The following is a 26,003-nucleotide window of genomic DNA, read 5'->3' on the forward strand; positions in this document are numbered from 1 at the left end:
CGCTTAATTGACCACGTTGGCCCACCTATCCCATTCTAAAGCCCCACCCCTTTAATAACTCAGTTCGGCTGAACTCTGAAGAATTTCTACTCAATGTTGGGTACCTGTTTCTTGGGGAGCAATAAGAGGTAAAATTTACTTGGAAAACTGAAAACTTCTTGCACTGCTCAAAGCACAAAATCTGATGCTTTTGGCAAATCACTCATCTGAAATTATCAAGAGCTAACTGATCCCGGTTTTAAAGTATCAGCAGCTGTGGTTTGTAATCAGTGGTTTGTTTCCATCTATTCTGCCCCCCCCCAGGTGTTTTTATGGCTCAATTAACATCTTGTGTTAACGTATAGCAAGTTATTTAAATAGATCATGTGCGCCTGGGGGTGAGTGGGGGATGGGGGGGTAGAGATTGGTTTGCTTGTTGTTTATGAGATTATGAGAGCCATGTTAGAGTTTCCAACTGTTTCTCATCATCAGGTCGAAGTAGGCATCGGAATCGATTGAGGCGCTGATCCCACTGTAGTAGTTGAGAAATTCCTCGAATGAGATCTAGATACAATAAACAGGTCAGCAAATCTCTTAAGAAACAGCTCTGTAAATTGCTATTGAGATATCGTGAAAACATATCGAATGGTAATCTTGCAAGAGTCTTGCATGATCTTGTAAGACGGGGTATCGGCTTGCAAGCTTTTCTTCCGAAATCTTGCAAGATCTTGTAAGATAACCATATCCGCTATCCGCTGTGGTCTAAAGGAAGTTCAAAGTGAAGCCAACTACTTGTATCCTAATTGTGAATAAGATGCGCTCGACCTAGATTACACAGAACTTCTGTTAGTTCAAAATCGTTTGTTAATTGAGGCCTTTGCGAGCAGACAGAACTAGAAAACGGATTACAAAAGATGCCGACCTTGCAATTAACACGAGTTGGTAATAACTTTTCCTGGTAGTATTTCAAGGATTTGTATGTTCTGTGACTCTGCTTGAAGTCATTGAAGTGGTTCGAGATGTTGAGGCAGTTTTTTGGTATATAACGGCTGCAGACTCACGTAACCGTTTTAAGTTTCAAAATGCCGATAGTCTGCAGTGCTAGGAGTTAAAGGCCAGAAATTCCTGTATACAAAGCCAGAGGTTGACTTCCATGAATTTCCGGCATTTATCAAACTTGCATCAAATTAGGGTAAAAAGTAAACATAATTACAAATAGCATGATTAATGAAAGTTACGATTCTTAAAACCCACATAACTTGTTTCATCATCGTGGGAAAAAAAATTTCTAACTAGGCAGAAAGTAATCTGATAATTTAATTTTATTAGCCATGAAAGAAATATTAGATTGGTTACAGTCAACAATCAATACATTCAGTTATCAACGTTTTAGTGTTAGTGAAAGAAAAATTATTCTGATTAGGTGCAAAGTAGAGCAGAATATATGCTCAAGAAAAAGTGATGTAGAATTTTTAACATGCAAGTTTTAGTTCGGTTTCTAACATTGTAGATTAATAACTGTACTAAAACTTGTATACTGTATGGTTGTCTTACTTTGACGTTCTGTCAAAAAAATGTTTCATCAATTGATTTGAAGATTGAAGTGAACCAAATTGGATTCAGAGCAAAGCTAATCACAAAGTTTGATTGGTCAACTGAAAAAACAAACAATTTGAAAGTTAATTCGGCACCTAAAAGAGCTTTAATGCCACAATACTGTCAATGACTAATTACTAATTGTTCGCATCATGTTGATCAGATCACATTGCGTTTGCAATCTTAAAGAATGGGAAGGATCACTACAAATCAGATTTCACTTTTTACGTTTTTAATCTTTCTCCCTTTGAAAAATTCAAAAGGAAATCAAAAGGAAATCAGAATGTTACTCGTTTGTTTTACGCATGGAAGATGAGCGAGATGGGGATAAAGTCAATTAAGAAGTAGTTAAAGCCATTTTGATAAGTTGCAATATTCTTAAATGTGCAATTTTAACGCTAGTTACAATGCATAATGCACCCAACCTGAGATCTCACAGCAAATGGATTGTGATCAGAAAATATTCCAGCACTTAGTGTATAAGTGGGCCTTCAAAGTCATAATTCTGATCAGTATACTGGCCTAAGTTTGGCCATAGTTTACATCGATTTCAATTTCCTGACACGGGGAAAATCTCATCTGATGCCATTTGGAATGCACAGTTGGAAATCGAAGGTGCTCAAATTTGTGATCGGTTGATCCCAACTACAAAATTGGATCAGTGTCAGAGAAAAATTGAGGGTCGCTGAAAGGTCTGATGAGAGGCGTGTTTGTAGAGCAGAAAAGTCTTATCGGAAGCAATTTGCCAACACTCTGAAGCTTGGCGAGAGGTCAAAAATATCATGTTCTGAAGATAAGTGATTGTCTCAGAAGATTCTGTCTGGAATGTTAGAACATCGATCAAACTATAGTCTTAAACTTAGTGAGAATTAGAAAGAAATTTTAACTTACCAGGTTAGAAAGACAAAAGCAAATTGATTTTGATCAGAGAATTTATATAAATGAATCGTCAAGAAATGGTGCTTAGAACCAATATTCGTTTCAAATTGGAGAGTCTAGATAACTAATATTAGAGTGAGATTATTTGATGTAAAATCTTCCCAGCATTTGTTGAATGATTATGATACCACCGGAAATGTGAACGAATTCTTAGAAAAGTGTAAATGCATACTATCTATTGCACCCCCTGTGACTGATTTCTGGGGAACTTGCAGAAGCAAAACATATTGGGTAACCCTTGCGAACCCCACTGTAAATCATGGTGCTAAGTTTAGTTTTGTATCTTGACCTTCTCGCACTGATAATGGGTATATATACAGCAGACTTTTGACCTTTTTTTGCCCCTAAAATCAAATCACCATCTTGATCTAATAATCAGATCTCTCATGTGAATATCTAAATTCTACTGTAAAATATCATTCTTGTTATTCTCTCAATTTCAGAAATCAATTTTTCTATTTATTTAAAAACGTTTTTTATTCCGCTTGCGAAAACCCATAACCCAACAGGTTATGGGCCCAGCAATTTTCTAAGTCATAAAACTGATTTCTAATACAAAACTAATTTGTTGTTGACAGTCATAATCCTTTTCTGCTTAGTATCTTTTTTTCACAACTATTTTGCCTGCTCAAACTCTGATGGATCAACAGACATTGAAGCTGCTGACCTACGCAGGAAAGACACAGAACTTTCCAATCTGGAGCACAAGATTTGTGGCAATGAGGCAGACGAAGGGACTCTACAAGTCACTACTTGGGACAGAAGAGCAACCCAATGGTTCTGCACCACTAACCATTGGTGCGAGCAGTGATGAAAAGAAAAACCACAAGGTGCTGAAGGATGCATATGAGAAGGAAATTGCAGACATCAAGGAGAACCGGAGCAAAGTGTGGTGCCATCTGGCACTGACTCTAGATGCAACAACCCTCATGCTGATGAGACATGACTGTGTGGCAGATGACGGCATCGGAGATGGAGCAAAGGCTTGGAAGCTTTTGCAAGAGAGATTTCAGAGTGTGGAGACGCCGACAGTGGTGACTTTGGTGGCACAACTTGCTCGACTGCAGCTCGAGGATGCTGAGGATTTGGATAGCTTCTTCATCAGAGGACAGTAGTTGCTCGCAAGGCTACAAAAATCAGGGAAAGCATTCTCAGAGATCATCTTCAACGCCTTGGTCCTCAATGGTCTGCCAATGAGGTATGAAAATTTTGTTTTACAGAAAAGCTTTAAACCGGCAACTAACTTCACAGAGTTGAAGCAAAGGCTGCAGAACCTCCATGAGAGCACAGCACACAAGCGCAAGGGAAAAAGTGGTTCAGTGGCACTGGCAGCAAAGCGTGACTTCAAGAAGGGACCCAAGAAGGGAAACTGCTTTGTGTGTGGTATACTTGGACACTTTGCCAAGAACTGTAAGAGGAAAGAGACTGCACAATGCAGCAGGTGTGGTGAGAAAGGTCATCTAGAAAGGGCATGCAAGAGACAAAGAGTTGAAAGCAAACATGAGTCAGTTGCAATGGGGCCAACATTGGCTTCACCAGACGAGGAATACTGGGCAGCTCTTACCCAGTGGAAGACAGCAGGCGTGCTAGTGGACAGTGGTTTTATAGATCACATAGTGACGAATACCCATGCGTTCTTGGACACTGTGCCATACAATCAATGGTCAGCAATTACAACGGAGAAGCTTCCAATGTGGTAGGCTGTGTGAAGATCAGCATACCCTCAAACAAAGGGGATTCCAATGAGAACTCAGAAATGTTTTGTGTGTGCCAGACTATTGTTCAAACCTCTTATCAGTTTCAAGACGCACGGAGCGGGGTTATAGCATCACTTTCGAGAAAAGAAATACCTGCATGAAACTCCAGAAGGGAACTCTGGTAAAACTAACACAAGAAAAAAATTTGTCTTACTTTCTCTGCAACGTTCTAGAATTCAAGATGCGTTCCAACAGCGTGAAACTTGACATTGCAAGGAAGTGGCACAGATGATTGGGTCATTTTAATCAAGCAGATATGGTCAGGAACAACAGCAGAGAAAGTGAAAGTGGTGGAACTTGATGATGTATGCAATGTGTGCACATCGGCCAAGATCACAAAGACTCCAGTACCAAGAGTGGCAGAGACTCAAGCAGAGGAGAAGCTGGATAGGGTGTTCACAGACGTGATGGGACCTTTCAGAGTAGAGTCATTGTCAGGGTTCCAGATCTGCACTGCGTTTGCAGACAAGTAAACGACGTTTGGGTTTGTGGACTTGCTTAAGGCAAAGAGCGAAGCACTGGCCAGCCTGAAGAAGTTTGTTCTCAGTGTGGGGACGCCCAAGAAGCTGAGACAAGACCATGCGAACATGCGAAGGAGTTTCTCTCAGAGCAGTTCAAGATGTAATGTTTAGATCCAGGCATTCTACAGGAGAAAACCATACCAGAGACGCCGCAACAGAATAGGTTAGCTGAGAGGTGCAAAAGTACACTGATGGAAATGGCAAGATGCGTGCTCATTGATTCGGGTCTTCCTAAAGTGATGTGGGGAGCGGAAAGTTGCCCAGAAGAGCTGATGCGAGGTATGAAACCTGAGCGTTCAATTCGTAAACTATCTATTTTTGGTTGCACAGTCTTCATGAGGAATCGGGACAGAGATTTCAGCAAATTTCAACCCAAGGCACAGGAAGGAAAATTTGTGGGTTACAGTGAAGGACACAACGGATACCTGGTGTACGTACCCAACACACGCAAGGTTATGGCAGTTCGAGATGTAATCATCAAGGAGTCCGAAGTGGGCTCAATACCTGACATCACAGATACGCCCGACCTACTAGATGAGGGGTCACAGCAACTGGGGATCTGGCACCCATATGATGATCATCAAGACCATGGCAACAAATAGGAGCAGGGCACATTTACTGCAATAAAGGAGGAGTGGCATGACGCAGAGAGCGTGAACACTCAGGAAACGACACTGAGACAAGATGCCTCAGATGCTGAGGAAGCAGCACTGGACGAAGAATCTGCTGCAAAAAGAGGGAGTCTCAGAGCCTCGGAGTCTCTGGAAGACAGTGAAACGGCGGACTTCTCACAGTAAAAGACAGTTGGCTTTTTAGAAAAGGCACCAGAGCAAGCGGACAGGGCAGAGCCCAAACGAGGGACACGAGCAAGGAATGTTCCGAAATTATTTGGAGAAGTCAGGACCCATCTTGTTGTGCCCGAGGGCGACTATGTTCAACCCAAAGCCGCCTACGAAGCCAAGCGTGGTGACGGTTGGGACCAGTGGCACTGGGCAATGAAGGACGAGGTCAAGGCACTCCAGGACAACGAGACTTGGAACCTAGTGAGACCACCCACAGACAGGAACGTCATACAGGGCAACTGGGTCTACAAAGTGAAATTGGGACCCAGTGGTCCAGTAGACAAATACAAAGCACGCTATGTGGCGAAAGGTTTCAAACAGGTGGAAGGACTGGACTACTTGGAGACTTTTGCACCTACCCATAAGCCAGAGACATTCAGGATTCTACTTCAACTATCAGCGAAGCAGGGCCATGTGATGCACCAGTTTGATGTCAAGACGGCTTTCGTGCACTCACCAATAGAGGAATAAGTCTATCTGGAACAGACACAGGATTTTGTAAAACAAGGATCAGGTGGAAAGAAGTTAGAAAGCCGTCTTAATAAATCAATTTATGTTTTGAAACAGTCAGCTAACAACTGGTATAAGGAACTGAGACAAGGGTTCACCAGAAGCAAGAATGACCATTGCTTGTTTGCAAGAGCAGACACAGAGGGTCACACCATCATCTTGGACTGGGTGGGCGACATCATAGTGGCATCAGGAAGCATGAGAGTGATCTCCGATGTCAGAAAAGCACTCGAAGCAACATTTCAAATAGAAGACAGAGTGAGAATACACTGGTTTCTGGGTCAAAGAATCAGACGAGAAGAGGACAAAGTCACAGTCAACCGAGCACGCTACCTAGAAACAATGCTTGAGCGGTTTCAAATGGATCATTGCAAACAATCAAGAACTCCAGCTGATTTGAATTTGAAATTTCAGACAGCACAAAACGGAGACGAAGAATTGAACCAGAGGATCTACAGAAGCTTGGTTGGATCACTTCTGTATCTGGCCAAACAGACGAGGACATAAATCATGTTCACAGTCAACATTCTGTCCAGACACATGAACGCACCTACCAATCAAAACTGGATTTGCGGAAAAAGACTTCTGCGATGTCTTCAAGGTTCAAAACGTTTTAAACTTACCTACACAAAAGAATCTAGTTATGATTTAGTGGGGGAAAGTGATGCAGACTGTTCTGGTGACATGAACGACAGAAAATAAGCGACGGGCTACTACTTCAAGCTCAAGGGACGTTGCGCAGCACTCAGCTGGGGTGTCAAGAAGCAGGCCACAGTTGCTCTATCTTCATCAGAAGCAGAAAATCAGGGCATGACAGCAGCAGTTCAAGAAACTTTTTATCTGAAACAACTTCTGGAGGATTTTGGCATCCAACGAAAACATCCAATAGCAATTGGAGAGGACAAACAGAGTTGTATTAAATTGTGCCAAAACCCAGCCAAGCACAAAAGGAGCAAACACATTGAGACTAAATTTCACTTCATTTAAGACAAGACGGAAGATGGGACTATTTCAATTCATTACGTTCCTACAGACAAAACGGCAGCCGACATCTTCACGAAATCTTTACCCGTATCGAAGGTGGAAACAATGAGAACTGTTTTGATGGGAACAGACTCTACGCAATCAGCTCAAGTCTGAGTGGGGGTGTTAGAATATCGATCAAGAATGCTGCTCGTTTGTTTTACGCATGGAAGATGAGCGAGATGGGGATAAAGTCAATTAAGAAGTAGTTAAAGCCATTTTGATAAGTTGCAATATTCTTAAATGTGCAATTTTAACGCTAGTTACAAAGCATAATGCACCCAACCTGAGATCTCACAGCAAATGGATTGTGATCGAAAATATTCTAGCACTTAGTGTATAAGTGGACCTTCAAAGTCATAATTCTGATCAGTATACTGGCCTAAGTTTGGCCATAGTTTACATCGATTTCAATTTCCTGACACGGGGAAAATCTCATCTGATGCCATTTGGAATGCACAATTGGAAATCGAAGGTGCTCCAATTTGTAATTGGTTGATCCCAACGACAAAATTGGATCAGTGTCAGAGAAAAATTGAGGGTCGCTGAAAGGTCTGATGAGAGGCGTGTTTGTAGAGCAGAAAAGTCTTATCGGAAGCAATTTGCCAACGCTCTGAAGCTTGGCGAGAGATCAAAAATATCATGTTCTGAAGATAAGTGATTGTCTCAGAAGATTCTGTCTGGAATGTTAGAATATCGATCAAACTATAGTCTTAAACTTAGTGAGAATTAGAAAGAAAGTTTAACTTACCAGATTAGAAAGACAAAAGCAAATTGATTTTGATCAGAGAATTTATATATATGAATCGTCAAGAAATGGTGCTGAGAACCAATATTCGTTTCAAATTGGTGAATCTAGATAGCTAATATTAGAGTGAGATTATTTGATGTAAAATCTTCCCAGCATTTGTTGAATGATTATGATACCACCGGAAATGTGAACAAATTCTTAGAAAATTGTAAATGCATACCATCTATGGTACCCCCTGCGACTGATTTCTGGGAAATGTGCAGAAGCAAACCATATTGGGTAATCGTTGCGACCCCCACTGTAAATCATGGTGCTAAGTTTAGTTTTGTATCTTGACCTTCTCGCACTGATAATGGGTATATATACAGCTGATTTTTGAGCCTTTTTTCATCCCCAAAATCAAATCACCAACTTGATCTAATAATCAGATCTCTCCTGTAAATCTCTAAATTCTACTGTAAAATATTATTCTTGTTATTCTCTCATTTTGAGAGATTAATTTTTCTTCTTAGTTAAACACGCTTTTTATTCCGCTTGCGAAAACTATAACCCAACATGAAACGTTTTGACTGTCAAAATCAATAGAAAAAGAGTCTAAAATTATGTTTTGCCCATATACTTCAACTTTTTCTGGTGGCATTATAAAAGATAGTCTGCGCACAACAAGATTCCAATAAATTACCAACGTACCGAAATTTGTGTTCTAGCCATAACAAAGTTTAATTGGTGGTCATTTTTTTCTTCACGGATCTGAACAGCGATTACTTCGATCGAACGATGAATTCACAAAACTTCTCAATCGTCTACCGCGACCAAAATTATGAGTCAATTATATCATTGAAACTGCATTCCACATATTGTAATACATGTGATGCATTTATTTTAATTGGTCTGAAAGTCGCAGTACTTTAATACAACGCAGGCTTTTTCCGGTTCTGATACACGCTTGTAACGGAGTAGTTTGCTCAGAGGTCTTTTTTCACTGTGTGGTTCTGATAAGAGGTGTCTTCTATCTAGTACTTCAACTTGGGTGCATTTAAGAGTTAATGTGAACTTTGCAGAAAGATTAATTCTTTTAGCCAGAGCTTCATTCACAACAAAGACAACTAAAATCTCACTGGTTTGTGATCCTTTTAATTCTTATAAAAATGAGATCTACATATTGCTAAAATATACCGATTTTTAAAAAATTCTTCATGCTTCTCTCTATGTATATTGCGAGCAATAGAATATTCGGGTCTTTGCCATTAGAGCCCCCAGGGAATAATACCCCCCCCCCCTCCCATTATGGTATAATTACCATGGTTGGTGGTAGTATAGATTAAATGACTACTAAGCTGAGAGGGGCTATACTGAGAAAGACCCAAATACTCGAGAATAAGTTTCTAGAAGTACATCCCCAGCTGGTTTTGATTCCCCAAATATTACAGGATAAGCTTCCAGAAAATTCTAGAACTGGTTCCAGAACCAACCTTGATATTGTGCTCATTGTCTCTTCCATCGTCGAACTTTCTCAGCCACTCAAACAGACACCGTTTCTCAGTCCACTCCCCACTCTTGAACTTGGGATGTTCTCTGCAGTTGTAGACACCCTGGATGTCGCTTATGTCCACGTACTTATCTCCGTTCCTATTGATTTTGCTGAATGCCTCGTGAATGAGGCGTTTGCGAGCCTCACTCATCGGTGGCTGAAATTTATTACTCAGATAATAACTTCACAGTTATTACAGTTCTCCACCAAGCATTTTAAAAACTGCGTAATTGACAGAAATGAACAAAAATCTATTGGTAAAAATAACTTGCAGGCTACCCACATTTAGACCTCGACTTATGAAAAACCATGCTCGATCGAAAATGGTAGGGAGAGAACTTGCTTAACCCAATAGCCTACGAAATGACTTTAGCTTGACTCTAGCGAGCAACTGGACTTGAGATCGACCCAAACTTCTGGTGTTGGACCCTAGCTCGAATTAAAATAGTAATTTACCAAAAAAATAGTGGACCTATTGTCAAATCATGAATTTTTCATGAGTCGTTCTTTTACTTCCGTTTTCACTAATATTTTGAGAAGCTTAGAAATTAAACTTGAAGTTGGAAGTCTGATAAATTAAACCAAACTTTTTTACCTAATAGTGGTGAAGTGATATTGAATAATGACGTCTAATTTAAACTGAATGGTCCCTTCAAATTTGGTGTTACCACAGCTTCACCAATGTACAAAAATCATAAACATGCGTGACAATTTCGACGTACCTTCCATTAGCGACTATCATAAATTACCTCGATAATCCCAGGTAAAAAATAATGGCATGGCACGTTCTCAGTTTGAGAAACCAAAATGCTAAAAAGCGGCTGAGTTAAGCTCGCTAGTTCATTGATAAGTAATATAATAATATAGTTCTTCAGCATGAGCAATAAATACATAAACTTCTAGAATTGCCGGACAATCTGACGTCATTGATTTTCAACGAAATATGAAAATAATAGGATACCCCTCTCGACCAAAAACCGACTTGATCTAGACAATTAAAATAGTATTTCATGACCCAATTATAGTTAATTCTAACCAAAACAAAATTTAATCTCGACTTTATGTACAAGATTTTACCTCAAGTTTTATGCCATGGCTCTTAAAGTTGTTTTAATTTGTTCTCATGGAAAACGGTGACAAGCATATTTGCCAGATAACTCATCACAGCGTAAATTTGTTTTTTCCATCATATACTAGATAAAGATGAATTATTTTTTTCCACCGATTTCTTGTCGGCAGTTATTTTTTTCTCAGCCCATTCTTGGTACATGTTTAACTGTTTGGTAACGCCTAAGTATTGAGGTTGGAAATTTCATCTTGATTCACCCCTGTTTACTGCAAAGTTTGCATAATTTTACCCAAAAATGTGATGCGTTGAGTTTTTATAAGAAAATCAAGTGAATGGCATTGGAGTTCTTACCAAATAAAAGAACACAACATATAACACTTTGGGCGTTGAGAGCTTGACCTGGTTTACCTGTTGTTAAATGGAGCTTTCTTTGCATGTTTGCTATCTGGGATTGGGTATATTTTCAGGTATCTCTTTTTTCATATCATTTCAATTTTTGTAATTTTCATCTAGCTCCCAAATTCGTTTGCTGCTGAAATCTCACGGTAAATTTATTAGAAATTTTAGAAAATATGAACTCTAAGTGTCTTGTTCTCATGATTAAAAAAAACAACTTTTGTACCTGTCAATTTGAGCGGCGTTTTAACTAGGTTCAATTTTGGTTGCTTAAAGAATTTTAAAAACACAGAAAAGGAATGCTCTAATTAATAAAACGTATCTACATTTTTGCTGTGGCCATTTTGAAGACCTCAATGAATTAAATTTTTTGAGCACTTGAGTGATGGAAACATTGAAATTATTAAATGATTCTTGCCAGCAATGCAGTGGTTAACTTTAGGAAAACAAATTTCTTCCCTTTATGTTGCTAGATCACTAATTTTTGCAACCATGTCCAGTAGCTTCGCATTTTTTTATCAACTTGCACGAGTGGTCCTTTATGTCCTAAATTATGGCCTATCGTTGAGTTAACCCGCAAGCATTATGGAAATATTGAATCTCCTGTAAGAAATAGACAAGTTTTGAATTAACCTGCAAGATTATCGCAACTTTTTTATTTCACTTGCAAAAATCTTGCGTGTTTTTTATTAAATTACAGTACTGCACATTATTATTCTTAAAACGGTTTCTTAGAAGTCTTAATACGGCCTTAGTACTCAACCGTGATAAACTTGAGAAGACAGTACGGCTTTCTTCTAAGACTTATTTTATGACTTAGTACGGTCTTGCAAAGTATTCAATAGAAGGAATCTTGAAACAATTGAATGGGTCTAGGAAATAAACCTCCACGGAAAAAAACCGACATAATTTTAAATAGGAAATAACCCCCACCCCTCCCACCGATATAAACCCCCACGGAAACAAAACCCCACGAACATAATAAAACTCCTTTTTTAAATTTCATATCAAGTCCCACGGGCCACTAAGACAAGGCCATAGCACGCGAGGCATGTCCACACGCGCTAAATGCGTTTAAAGTCAAGTGGGTGGGGTTTATATCCCTGGGGCCTACTTCCCATCTAAAATTAAGTTGAGGTTTTTCCTTTAACAATTTTTCCGAAACCGCAATTGAATGCATATATGGCTAGGTTAGCGCATACCCGGACAGAAGCAATGAATTCGTCGTAACTGATGTTCCCAGATCCATCTCGGTCGAAGCGACGGAACAGAGTCTCGAGGTCTCCCTCGTTCAGACTCACTCCGCAGTCCCGAATGCCTTTGAAGAACTCATCTCTGTTTAGACCCCGACTACGGTCATCGTCCATTACGCGAAAGGATCTACATAAACAATTAAATAGATCAAATAAACAACTGCTACCCGGGCCAAGAATTTTCCCAAAAAATAACGGGGAAAGAGTGTAAAGCGTGCATAAATAAAAAAATTTACACCTCTACATCTTCCCCTACATTGATCCCCACATCTTCCCCCCTGTCGAACATTTTACTTTCATTGTCTGCATTAACCATTGCGCCAACTGACACTAGCATCAGAAGTGTCAACTTGGTTATATTGGTAATTGTGTAAGTGAATTTTTTATCAGTCCACCCTAAGTTATACTTTTTGCAAAGAGTGTAAAAACAGTGTAATTTTTTGAAGTTACACTCTTACCCTCTTTCCCCCTATAAATAGTAGTGGAATACGCATTACACCCTAATCGCCGCTAATTATTTGCGGATTAGGGGTGAAACCTCGGCCCGGGTACGAATACAATCAGGTTTGGCGAATTATCGAATTTTCTGTATGAGGATTGATGCCGATCAATCGCAACTTTGTTAACCATTTCCAACACGATGTTAATGTTCTAGTTTTACTATTCATGTAAGCACCTGTCCTTTTGTTGGATAGATGTTGCAAATGATTCAGCTTATTTTATTGGTCCGTTCTTTGATCAGAAAAATAATATTAACGCTGATATTATGCTCTTGAATACATAAAAAGAATTAAAAAGGACTTATATGGTTAATTGTAAAATATATATATAATGGTTGATTCTTTTCATACCCTAAACCACATCATTAATTGCTCGTACAGGCTAATAAATCCAAAGTTTTATTCATGGGAGGATGAGGAATTAGATTCTGATTAATACTTCAATTCGACTTTTTTGTCGATAAATAGCCAAAACGGTAATTTCATAAAAGAAAAGTACCGGTCATTCCTTGCACATTTTTTACAATTTTTGACCGATCTTTTCAGTTGGGGCTATTATAATAAACATTCTCTGATTAACCTTTGAAAGATGACTGAAAACTTTTTGATTCCAGTCTGTCCTCCTCGAGAGAGGATAGCGAGTCTGAGTTTCTCCATGGGATCTACTGTGCTCACTAGTCTGGCAGAGGCCTGCTTCTTTAGCTCGTTGTTCAGGTCCTCATCTGCAGCCGAAGTCCTAGAAAAATTTCAGTAATATACCAATTCAGAAATGGAGGGCATTTATTGTAGGATCTTAAAACAAGGTACTCGCAAAAGGATAGTCATATTGAAAGATTTTGCAAGAAGATAATCCAGTTGAATATGGATCCATGTGGTTGGCTCTGTTATGATGGCCCGTCATGAAACTACCCGGGCCAAAGATTTTGCCCAAAAATAACGGGGAATAGAGTGTAAAGAGTGTAAGATAATATTTTTACACCGTTAGTGCTACCCTCAATAAGGGTGGAATTCCATTTTAAAGTGTAATTTTGCTGGTGTTATTAAAAAGAGTGGAGTAAAGAGTGGAGTAAAGAGTGAAAAGAGTGTAAAAAAAGTGTAATTTCCTCAAAATTACACTCTTCCATTCTTTTCCCCGCTATTTAAGAGTGGAAATTGCTTTACACCCTTTTTCTCGCTTAATAACGGTGGAATACGGGTGGACACCTCGGCCCGGGTAGCCGCAACATGATAACATTACTATGGCAGTTTTATGTGGAAAAAATCCTAGATTCTAGCTTCACTCAGCAGGAGGAGTTTTAATGGACAATAACCTCAGAGATAATTCTCAATAAAGTAGTCCGGTATCTGCTTTTTGAAAATAACATTTGTCTAGAATTCGCTGGAAGTTAACTGCTGGTCCGTAAAATAGAGACATAAACGAAGGGATAAGTTCACGAAACCGAAAAAAAAATGGGAGAGATCCATCCACTCTTAGAATATGGTCTATTTTTGAAGACAGTTAAATGCAAATAATGTCAGTTTATGTATTGAAAGAGTTGATTGAGTGATACGAGTTATTTAGACAGTTTTTAAATTAAGCTTTAGCCACAAAACATTATAAGTTGGAAACTATATCACTAGGTTGAGATTTTGTTGGGTTATGGGTTTTCGCAAGCGGAATAAAGGCGTTTTTAACTAAGTAGAAAAATAAATTTCTCAAAATGAGAGAATAACAAGAATGATAATTTACAGTAGAATTTAGAGAATTACAGGAGAGATCTATTTATTAGATGAAGATGGTGATTTGATTTTGGGGATGAAAAAGGACTCAAAAATCAGCTGTATATATACCCATTATCAGTGTGAAAAAGTCAAGATACAAAACTATTCTTAGCACCATAATTTAATGTGGGGGTCGCAAGGCTAACCCAATATGGTTTGCTTCTGCAAATCAGTCGCAAAGGGAACCATAAATGGAATGCATTTGCACTTCTCTAAGAATTCATTCACACTTCCGGAGATATCATAATCATTTAATACATGCTGGGAAGATTTTACATCAATTAATCTAACTCTAATAATAGTTATCTAGAATCATCAGTTTGAACCGAGTATTGATTCACAGCACCATTTCTTGAAGATTCATTTATATCAGTATTGGTGACTTGAATCAATTTATCTCTGTCAGATTAATTTGGTAAGTTAAACTTTCTAATAATACTAAGATTAGGTCTTCAACTCGAATCAAAATTGTAACACCCCCACTCAGACTTGAACGGATTGCGTAGAGTCTGTTCCCATCAAAACTGCTCTGAATGTTTCCACTTTCGGAACGGGTAAGGACTTTGTGAAAATTACCACTGCCATTTTTTCTGTAGGAACGTAATGAATTGAAATAGTCCCATCCTCCGTCTTGTCCCGAATGAGGTGAACTTTGTCTCGATGTGCTTGCTCCTCTTGTGCATGACTGGGTTTTGGCAAAGTCTGATACAACTTTGGTTGTCTTCTCCAATTGCTATTGGACGTTTCTGTTGGATGCCAAAATCCTCTAGAAGTTGTTTCAGGTAGAGTGCTTCCTGAACTGCTGCTGCCATGCCCTGATATTCTGCTTCTGATGAAGAAAGAACAATTGTGGCCTGCTTCTTGACACCCCAGCTGAGTGCTGCGCCACGTCCGTTGGGCTTGAAGTAATAGCCCGTTGTTGATTTTCTGTCGTTCACATCTCTAGAATAGTCTGCATCACTTCCCCCCCTAAATCATAACTAGCCTCTCTTTTGTAAGTAAGTTTTAAACCTATTGAACCTTGAAGATATCGCAGAAGTGGTTTTCCGCATAGCCAGTGTTGGTTGATAGGTTCGTTCATGTGCCTGGACAGAATGTTGACTGTGAACATGATGTCTGTTTTTGTCTGTTTGGCAGATAAAGAAGTGATCCAACCAAGCTTCTTCAGATCCTCTGGTCCACTTCTTCGTCTTTTTTCTGTGCTGTTTGAAGTTTCAAATTCAAATCAGCTGGAGTTCTTGAGGGTTTGCATTGATCCATTTGAAACCACTCAAGCATTGTTTCTATGTAGCGTTCTTGGTCGACTGTGACTTGCCCTCTTCTTTTCTGATTCTAAGGCCCAGAAACCAGTTTAGTCTCCCTCTGTCTTCCGTGTGAAATTTTGCCTTTTTGACATCGGAGATCACTGTCATACTTCCTGATGCTACTATGATGTCGTCAACCCAGACCAAGATGAAGGTGTGATCCTCTGCCTCTGATCTTGCGAGCAAGCAGTGATTGTTCCTGCTTCTGGTGAACCCCTGTCTCAGTAGGATGTTTGCCAGCTCTTTGTACCAGTTGTTAGCAGCCTGTTTCAAACCATAAATTGATTTATTTAGTCGACATATTAACTTCTCCCCATCTCATCCTTGTTTTACAAACTCCTTTGGTTGTTCCAGATACACTTTTTCTTCTATTGGTGAGTGCAGGAAAGCCGTCTTCACATCAAACTGGTGCATCATATGGCCCTGCTTTGCTGATAGTTGAAGTAGAATCCTGAATGTCTCTGGCTCACAGGTAGGCGCAAAAGTCTCAAAGTAGTCCAGTCCTTCCACTTGTTCGAAGCCTTTCGCCACATAGCGTGCTTTGTATTTGTCGACTTGACCACTGGGTCCCAATTTCACTTTGTAGACCCATTTGCCCGGTATGACGTCCCTGTCTGTGGGTGGTCTCACTAGGTCCAAAGTCTCGTTGTCACGGAGTGCTATGACCTCGTCATTCATTTCCCGGTACCACTGGTCCCATTCGTCAGCTTGCTTGGCTTCGTAGACAGTTTTGGGTTCCACATAGTTACCCTCAGTCACTGCAAGCTGGGTCCTAACTTCTCCCAAAAGTTGTGGAACATTCCTTGCTCGTGTTCCTCGTCTGCGCTCTGCTCTGTCCGCTTGCTCCAGTGCCTCTTCAAAGAAGCCAACTGTCCTCCGAAGAGAAGTCCTCCGTTTCACTGTCTTCCAGTGACTCAGAGTCTCTGAGACTCTCTCTTGTTGCGGTAGATTCTTCATCCAGTGCTCCTTCCTCAACATCTGAGGCGTCTCGTCTCAGTGTCGTTTCTTGAGTGTTCACGCTGTCTGCGTCATGCCACTCTTCATTTATTGCAGTAGATGTGCCCGGCTCCTCTTTGTTGCCATCGTTTTCATTACCATCATCTGGGTGCCAGATCCCCAGTTGCTGTGGCCCCTCATCTAGTAGGTCGGGCGTCTCTGTGTTGTCAGGGATTGAGCCCATTTCGGACTCCTTGATGATCACATCTGGAACTGCCACAACTTTGCGTGTGTTGGGTACGTACACCAGGTATCCGGTGTCTCCTTCAGTGTAACCCACAAATTTTTGTTCCAGTGCCTTGGGCTCAAGTTTGCTGAGATCTCTGTCCCCCTTCCTCATGAAGACTGTGCAACCAAAAATAGATAGTTAACTAATTGAAAGATTAGGTTTTATACCTCGCATCAGCTCTGCTGGGCATTTTTCTTCTCCTCGTCTCACAACCAAAATCTTGATCCTTGTTGCGTGAACAACTGCTGCTCCCCACATCATCTAGGGAAGTCCTGAGTCAATGAGCAAACATCTTGCCATTTCCAGCAGTGTCATGTTGCACCTTTCGGCTAACCCACTCTGTTGTGCCGTCTCTGGTAAGGTCTTCTCCTGTAGAATGGCTGCTTCTAAGCAGTATGACTTGAACTGCTCTGAGAGAAACTCCTTCGCATTGTCTTGCCTCAACTTCTTGGGCGTCCCCACACTGAGAACAAATTTCTTCAGGCTGGTCAGTGCTTCATTCTTTGCGTTAAGCAAGTCCACAAACACAAACTTCGTGTACTGGTCTGCAAACACAATGCAGAACTGGAGCCCTGACAGTGACTCTACTCTGAAAGTTCCCATCAGGTCTGTGAACACCCTCTCCAGCTTCTCTTCTGCTTGGGTCTCTGCCATTCTTGGTACTGGAACCTTTTTGATCTTGGCCAATGCACACACATTGCATACATCATCGAGTTCCCTCACTGTCTCTCGTGCATTCCTGACTACATCAGCTTGATTCAAATGACCCAATCGCCTGTGCTACTTCCTTGCACTGTCAAAATTCACGCTGTTGGAAATCATCTTGAATTCTAGAACGTTGCAGCGTTAGTAAAACAAATTATTCTGTGTTAGTTTTACCCGAGTTCCCTTCTGGAGTTTCATGCAGCTGTTTCCTCTCTCGAAAGTGAAGCTATGTCCCCACTCCGTGCATCTTGAGACTGATAGGAGGTTTGAAGAATAGTCCGGCACACACCGAACCTTTTTGAATTCGGATTGGAATTCCCCTTTGTTTGAGGGTTTGCTGATTCTCACACAGCCTCTGCCCACCACTCAGGAAGCCTCTCCGTTGCAATTTCTGACCACTGATTGAATGGGCACACAGTCCAGGAAGGCATCGATGTTCGTCACTATGTGATCTGTACAACCACTGTCCACTAGCATTCCTGCTGTCTTCCACTGGGTTAGAGCGGCCCATTTTTCCTCGTCTGCTGAATACAATGTTGGATCCATTGCCACTGACTCCTGTTTGCCGACATCTCTTTTTCTCCTGCATGCCCTGTCTAGGTGACCTTTCTTACCACACTTGCTGCATTGTGCAGTGTCTCCTTCCTCCTGCAGTCCTTGGCAAAGTGTCAAGGGATCCCACACGCAAAGCCATTTCCTTTCATGGGTCCCTTCTTGAAGTCACGCTTCACTGCCAGTGCCACTGAACCACTTTGTCCCTTGTGCCTCTGTGCTGTGCTCTCATGAAAATTCTGCGGCCTTTTCCTCAACTCTGTGAAGTTCGTTGCCGGGTTAAAGCTTTCCTGTATAATAAAACTTTCATACCTCATTGGGAGACCATTGAGGACCGAGGCGTTGAAGAGGGTCTCTGAGACTGCTTCCCCTGCTTCTTGTAGCCTTGTGAGCAACTCCTGTCTTCTGATGAAGAAGCTATCCAAATCCTCAGCATCCTCGAGCTGCAGTCGAGCAAGCTGTGCCACCAAAGTCACCTCTGTTGGCGTCTCCACACTCTGATATCTCTCTTGCAAAAACTTCCAATCCTTTGCTACATCTCCGATGCCGTCTTCTCCTAAACAGTCATGTCTCATCAGCATGAGGTTTGCTGCATCTAGAGTCAGGGCCAGATGGCACCACACATTGTTCCGTTTCTCCCTGATGTCCACAACTTCCTGCTCATATGCATCCTCCAGCATCTTTTTGTTTTTCTTTTCATCACTGCTCGCCCCATTGGCTAGTGGTGCAGGCTCATTGGGTTGCTCCTCTGTCCCAAGTAGTGATTTGTAGAGTCCCTTCGTCTGCATCATTGCCACAAATCTTGTGCTCCAGATTGGAAAGTCCTGTAGGTCAGCAGCTTCACTGTGTAGGTCAGCAGCTTCACTGTCTGTTGATCCATCGTAGTTTGAGCAGGCAAAACAGTTGTGAAAAGAAAAGGTACTAAGCAGAAAAGGATTATGCCTGTCAACAACGAATTAGTTTTGTTTTAGAAATTAGTTTTAAGACTTAGAAAATTGCTGGGCCAATAACCTGTTGGGTTATGGGTTTTCGCAAGCGGAATAAAGGCGTTTTAAACTAAGTGGAAAAAAAATTCTCGAAATTAGAGAATAACAAGAATGATAATTTACAGTAGAATTTAGAGAATTACAGGAGAGATCTATTTATTAGATGAAGATGGTGATTTGATTTTGGGGATGAAAAAGGACTCAAAAATCAGCTGTATTTATACCCACTATCAGTGTGAAAAAGTCAAGATACAAAACTAATCTTAGCACCAAGATTTATAGTTGGGGTCGCAAGGGTTACACTATATGGTTTGCTTCTGCATATCAGTCGCAAAGGGAACCATAAATGGAATGCATTTGCGCTTCTCTAAGAATTCATTCACACTTCAGGAGATATCATAATCATTTAATACATGCTGAGAAGATTTGATATCAATTAATCTAACTCTAATAATAGTTATCTAGAATCATCAGTTTGAACCGAGTATTGATGCACAGCACCATTTCTTGAAGATTCATTTATATCAGTATTGGTGACTTGAATCAATAAACCTCTGTCAGATTAATTTGGTAAATTAAACTTTCTAAAAATACTAAGTTTAAGTCTTCAGCTCGAATCAAAAAAAAATTCTAACAGATCTAATAAAATGAAAAAATAAAGTGAGTGGAATTTACTACAGTATTTTTTGGGGACAACAAAATTGATGTTTGAGCGTGCTAGATCCTTTTATACTAGCAGACACTAAGCCTCTAGTTTCCTCTTGGAAAAAGACTATAGCCTCACCCGGTTCGAGGTGTCACCGCTAAAAATCGCTAAAAGTTGTAAGATTTGCGGTGAATTTGAGTAAAAGTGTAAGATTTGCGTTCAATGCGATGAATGCGGTGAGAAAAAACTTTTAAGCGGTGAAAATTTTTTTCAGCGCTTAAGCGGTGAAAGAAAGTTTTTCACCGCTACAAGCCGGATGCAGTGAAAAAAAATTCACCGCTGCCAGCAGAATGTGGTGAAAAAAGTTTTTCACCGCTACCTGGAGAATGCGGTGAAAAGAAATTTTTCACCGCTAAAATTGCAAATCTTACAAATATTCAACGCTTATCTTATATTCACAGGAAATATTATTGAAGTAAGTGACAGATGGCGCAGTTGATTACGAAGTTAGTGAAACGCATGAGGTAGAGGTTCGAACCCTTGTACGGAAGTTTCTTCTTTGTAAGAACTCCGGTGGATGCGATGAAAAAAAACTTTTCACCGCAAAATTCAACACAATTCTTACAAAAATCCACCGCTTTCAGCGCATTCAACGCTAAGAGATGCAGGCGCTTTGCGGTGAAAAAAAAGTATTTTCACCGCTATTCACCGCTAATCTTACATTATTTTTTGTCAAAACCTCGACCCGGGCAACTGTGGTATCAATCTTAACTGATCCTGTTCTCAGCGTGGTTAAGTATTGTTAGCTCATAGGGGTATTCTGAGTTTGTGTCCGTGTTTTCTAAATAGCACTTCCAAACTACCTGGTAATTTATTCCATTGATGGAATGGATTTTTTCCAGGTTTCTGCTTCACGCACTCAACCTTTAATCTCAATCTATTGGGGTTAAAAAATAATACTCATGTTGCTGAGTGTAGCGAACTTCAGTGCATCCCATACTGGCAGACAGGTATTGTTAAAAACATCAAGACTAGAAAGCAGAAATCAAAATTTCTACATAATAAAAACCACACATAAGCTCCACATTTTGTGAGGCTAATTATTTGTAAAAGTCCATCGATAATTCTTTATTTTTTAGTTTATCTCTGTCCGAAAAGAACGAAGATGTCTTGAGCAGTATTGAATATTACGAAAAAATACCCATTGTTTTTGGTTGGGTACTCTGAAGCTATTGTCAACTTTCGACAAAAAGTGTTCACTGGAAATACATGAACATTTTGATGAGATGACAATGTAGATCCATAAGCTTGCGTATGTTGATTGCATTGACGTTGATGATTATAAAAAGTTTTGACTGCTTGTCTGTAACAACAAGTGCAAAATATAAGCATTAAAATTTAACAAAAGCATACAATACTTTGAGCATTGAGCTTGCTAACATGTTTCCGCAAATAAAGAGTTGATATTTGCAATTTATCTTTTTTTCAAGATATTTATCTACGCGGTATCTCTGAAAATGTCGCAAGTTGATCACTTTAACCACAATAAAAAATTCGATTAACTAACTGGTTTTGTCAAGTTGGACGACAGAGTCATGCAGCAAAAAAAGAACACATTCGCGCCAATTAAAAGTATAAATCATTTTCTTAGGCTTTTAATATACGAGTAATATACGAGTTCGAAGAAATCACAATATTCTTAAGGAACAAATTTTTATTTAGGTTCTCATTGCTCCCTCAACAAGACGCATGTACATGTAAACAAAACTGTTATTCTCGAATTGTTTTGTACCTGCAGCGTAATATTTTTAAATTCGATGTTCATTTGCTGATCTGAATAGAGTTTATGAAATAAATTTTTCTTCTCTGTGTTGTCATCTTAAAATAAAATGAAATTTCACTAAGTCCGGAGTTTTTAGGGAATAAAACAACTTTGAATTGTTATTCAGAACACTATCAGAGGCTTTGTATAAAACCTTGTTGATAAAATTTGTCTACACGTTTTTATTTAGACAAAATCAGTAGGCCCAGTAAGAAAATATTAAACTATGCAGTAATCAGGATTAGCCCATTCCTCAAATTAATTTTTGATTTTAAATAGTGCAATCAACTAGTTTTTGCGCCGAATGAGCGAATTAGCAAGGACTTTGCATATGAGGAGTGGAGATATCACGACGACTGGAGACCACGAGTTTAAATAAATTTTGTTTGCAATCGTTCCCCGAATAATGAAATCCCGAATTCGATCATGGAAAGAGAATTAATGATAAATTTGTAAATTTACATATTTGGTTACAAAAAATCTCTTACTTTCGGAAAAAAAGAGAAAGGACGGAAAGTATCTCTAGTGTACATCAAAAAAGAATTAGCCATTTCAAGATCTTAGATCTCGATTTGATGATGGGAATATATAGAGTTGGTGCTTCAACTTTATGACTTCTATTTGAAGTTCGGTGATTCGTTACTATAAAAGTTAGAAACTTTTTTGTACAGATATAAGGTCATTTGAACTTAATTTGTGTACGTATTCAGCTGAAGAACAAAAATAATCGCTCCATTATTGTCCAAAGAAAACAATGCTCTCTATCCTTCTGATGTATGATTATAGTCAAAAATAAAATTTTGTGACAGGTAACCGAATATGTTGAATCGGTTTAGTTGTAATTGCACCGATAGAACAATCTTGAGCATTAATTTGCGTGTCCAATTAATTAATTTTCTTGACATGTAGCCAGTTAGACTGAATCGATACAGTTTTAATTGCACGGGTAGAACGATTTTGAGCATTATTTCGCGTGTGCAGAAAAATCTCTGCATTTTTGTTCGAACAATTGAAAGTAATTAATAGCAAAGGCTTCAAGAACGCTATTAGGACTCCTTTCACATCGATGTATGACGTAAACGTTTTCCACACTTTAAACATATACTTATATGTGCAAACAGATGCATGACAACTCGTTGCAAAGATTTTTCCAGTTTGTTTGGTATTGCATCTCGTTGAAAAATTTAAGGTCGCCTAACTCCAAATGTTTGTGCATTTATTTCAACAAATTAACTGTTTTCATCAACAACTAATGTTTATTAAACCTTCATCAGCGCGCAGTTGTTCAGTGGTTCCACCAAAGGTTTGTATTATTTCAGGATTAACAATTTCTTTTCCGCCTTCTTAAAAAAGATAAGAAAATCATTTGAGAAACTGTATAAGGAATAGAAATCAGCACAGTGACATAAATGGGCCTCATCGTTGTTTTCTATGCAAAACGTTGAACAGGTTTGTTCCCAAAAGTACCAATCATTCACACTCATGTTCTTGAATAGTGGACAGCTCCAAATTTTATTAGTGCCATCAGCTAGCGGGCAATGATTACTTTGCATTTGCTTGGTTTCTGTCACATTCGAACTAACACTGAATTTCGATATTTTTGAGAACGGTTTGTCTCTATTTGTGCCTGTTCGGTCTTCTTCTCTTCGCTCTCCCTTGAAAGCTGAAAACCCATCGTGCACGAATGCTATCCTAGATAGCTATTTTTCAAACATAATCAGATCAGTCCAATCTTCATCTTTATCATCAACATAGAACCACCACTTCTCTTTGAGAACTTGAGGTAGTTTATCTACTGCCATATACAGTGTCGAGCTTGATTGCAGATCGCCGATCTGTTTGTACTCTTTGAGCACATTCATAAAGTTTGATACAATAACTGAGAAACCAGTTGTGCATCAATGATCACATCCAAACTTCCTTTCCAGAATGTTCCATGCAGCACCATAAAACTGTCCAGACCAGCCCATTCCAGAGATTGCTGACCTTGCCCTGCCTGTCAGTAGAGTCTTCAGGTGGCTCATCTTCTCTGTTTCTGGTATTTGGCGTTGATCCACTGTAGCAATGAACACACTAGACCACTCCGGCCACTCGAGAGTGTTTCCGTCGAAGTTGTTCAACTTCAGCTTTGGTAGGTTACTGCTATCTGAGTAACCACTGTTGTATTGTAGACCAGCTCTCAGGAAAACGTCTCGGTCTTCAAAACTTGAGGAACGGTCTCGTGAACTGCGATATCGTGTGAAGTGACTATATGCCTGTTCACTTCAGGGGTCACTTCGAAGCGAGCTGCTGATCGATCTGGTGTTAAAAGGTTGTCGATTCTACTGGCCTTCTCTGAGACATCTATCTTCTCTGTGGTCTAGTTGAAGCGTGACATCTCTCAAGCACTAGTTGATTGGGAACGAACATCATCATTCTCTAAGGCTGTTCTCTTCATTTTGCGCTCTAGCTCACGCTCTTCCTCCAGTAGTTGATGCTTGGTTTCCACTTACTTCATTTGCATTTCTAGCTCTAGCCTCCTCCGCTCGAACCGTGCTTGTTCCAGTTGCATCTTGTTTTCGAATTCGATATCGAATTTCTTCATCTTTTCCTCACGCCTTTCCTTTGCTGAAGATGTTTCCGAAACATTCTCCGTCTCTTGGCGGCTTGCTGTTGCTCCAATTTGCACCGTATGAGCAACTGGGTTATCCATTGAGAAGTTGTTGTTTTTTTCTGTAGTTCACTGCTTGAGCAGCTTTGCTTTGCTCTGCATTCATTGCTGGTTGCGTGCCTTTGCTTATATATGCAAACCAATGATAGTCCAAACTTGCCTTGCTCTTCCTTGCTTCTTTCAGATGTTCTTCAACGAAATTAGCTTGATAGGTCACAAGCTTGTTTCGGTGCTGTAGTTGCTTAGGTATTTCTTCCACTAGAAGGTTAACAGTCTGTTGGTGGAGGACCTTAGTTTGTTGGGTCGATTTGAATCTTCAATTATTTTGTAGCCAAGCCTTCGTTTAGTGTTAAATTCTTCCAATAAGTTTTGAAGCTTCTTGTCGTATCGGTGAGCTGCTGATTGAAGCTCCTTTCTGATGGTTTTGTTTGAACTGCTTGGTTGCTGTTTGCTTTGGCTTTGCTTATTCCTTTTAAGCGAGATCAATTCTTCTTTAAGCAAGGTCGTCTTTTCTGAATTGCACTCGCACCTTTCGTTCTACCTCACCGGTGTTGCGCTGCTGATTCGTTTGATTCTTTATGGGCGTTGCCTTTTGCAGTTAACTTTTGTGAAATGTATTATCCGCTATTCTGTAGATTACCGTTGCATTGTTTGTTGCTCTAATACTCTTGATAACTAATTGCTCAGCTTTGCTGTATAACAAAATTTTTTATCTCAGAATAACAAAATAATTCAATTTCAAACAATTAATATTAGCTTGAGTTTTTGTTAATAAATCAAATTAGAAATCGAATTTCGAAAAACCCGCTGCTGGAAATTGTATTCCAATAACTAGGCTATAACTATACAAGGTTTCTACCTGCTGCAAATAGCTGTTTTAAAATAGGGTCTTTTATCAGTTGCAAATCTGATAATAATATAATGTTGTTCTATATTCAAAGTTATCAAGTCTCTCTATTGGTTTCAAAAACACCAATGTTGAACTAGAGTGGGCTTTGTTAAAGTTTGTAAGAGCAACTGACTAGGTGCTTTGCACACAGTTTCTTTTACTTAGGAAGTTTGTTTCTCAGAAAGAAAGTTTTGAGAATATCAAAGTTAATTCTCTTTTCACGAGTCAAAGTAAAGTTAAAATAGTACAATCACTAATATGATCTACAGAAACAAGACGCAAAAACAAGTAATTTACCGCTCAAGAAAGTGTGCTTCTATACGCACTGTATGTCAGTTTAATATTACCAAAAACACAAATTTCAATTTTTTTCGAGCTCTATTTATACTGCCGTACATGTAAAATTTGCATCTCGGATTGGTTGTATATTCATATGTCGTAAGATTCTCTGAACACACTGGATTCGGGATACCTTATACGGTGTCCCGCACTCTTTGAATTGGTAGGAAAAATTGCAAAATTCATCGAATCTGGCTTACCAAGTTGGATATCTCTTGCTCCGTTAGAGCTAAATTTGTATGATTGTGAACACTTGGATTCGTAGCAGAAATAGTGCAGTTCAAATTTGAGTTTCACTGCATGTATGACAATGGCACTCTAATAATAGTTACTAAATTTTAATGTTGAAAAAAATGAACAAATCCGTATGTCTTCGATAGAATGTAGCATTAAATTTTGCTTGTCATGCTATTCTAGCTTTAATGCTTGAATTGGCCTTGAAGTTCCATTCAATCTG

At 39.5% G+C, this 26,003-nt stretch overlaps 1 protein-coding gene across 1 annotated transcript; it reads right to left on the bottom strand.

The window, feature by feature from the left end:
* Positions 1-345: 345 nt before the first annotated feature.
* LOC142336556 (calcyphosin-like protein) lies at positions 346-24,360 on the bottom strand. The gene is made up of 5 exons (XM_075385465.1): positions 24,161-24,360; positions 13,248-13,403; positions 12,117-12,294; positions 9,391-9,606; positions 346-543 (listed from the first exon to the last, which is right to left on the bottom strand). Exons 1-5 carry the CDS (start codon positions 24,358-24,360, stop codon positions 442-444), a joined length of 852 nt encoding a protein of 283 aa, XP_075241580.1. The 3' UTR covers positions 346-441.
* Positions 24,361-26,003: the final 1,643 nt, after the last annotated feature.

This window comes from Convolutriloba macropyga, chromosome 3 (genome assembly GCF_964194025.1).
Source record: "Convolutriloba macropyga chromosome 3, txConMacr16.3, whole genome shotgun sequence".
Classification (NCBI taxonomy): Eukaryota; Metazoa; Xenacoelomorpha; order Acoela; family Convolutidae; genus Convolutriloba; species Convolutriloba macropyga.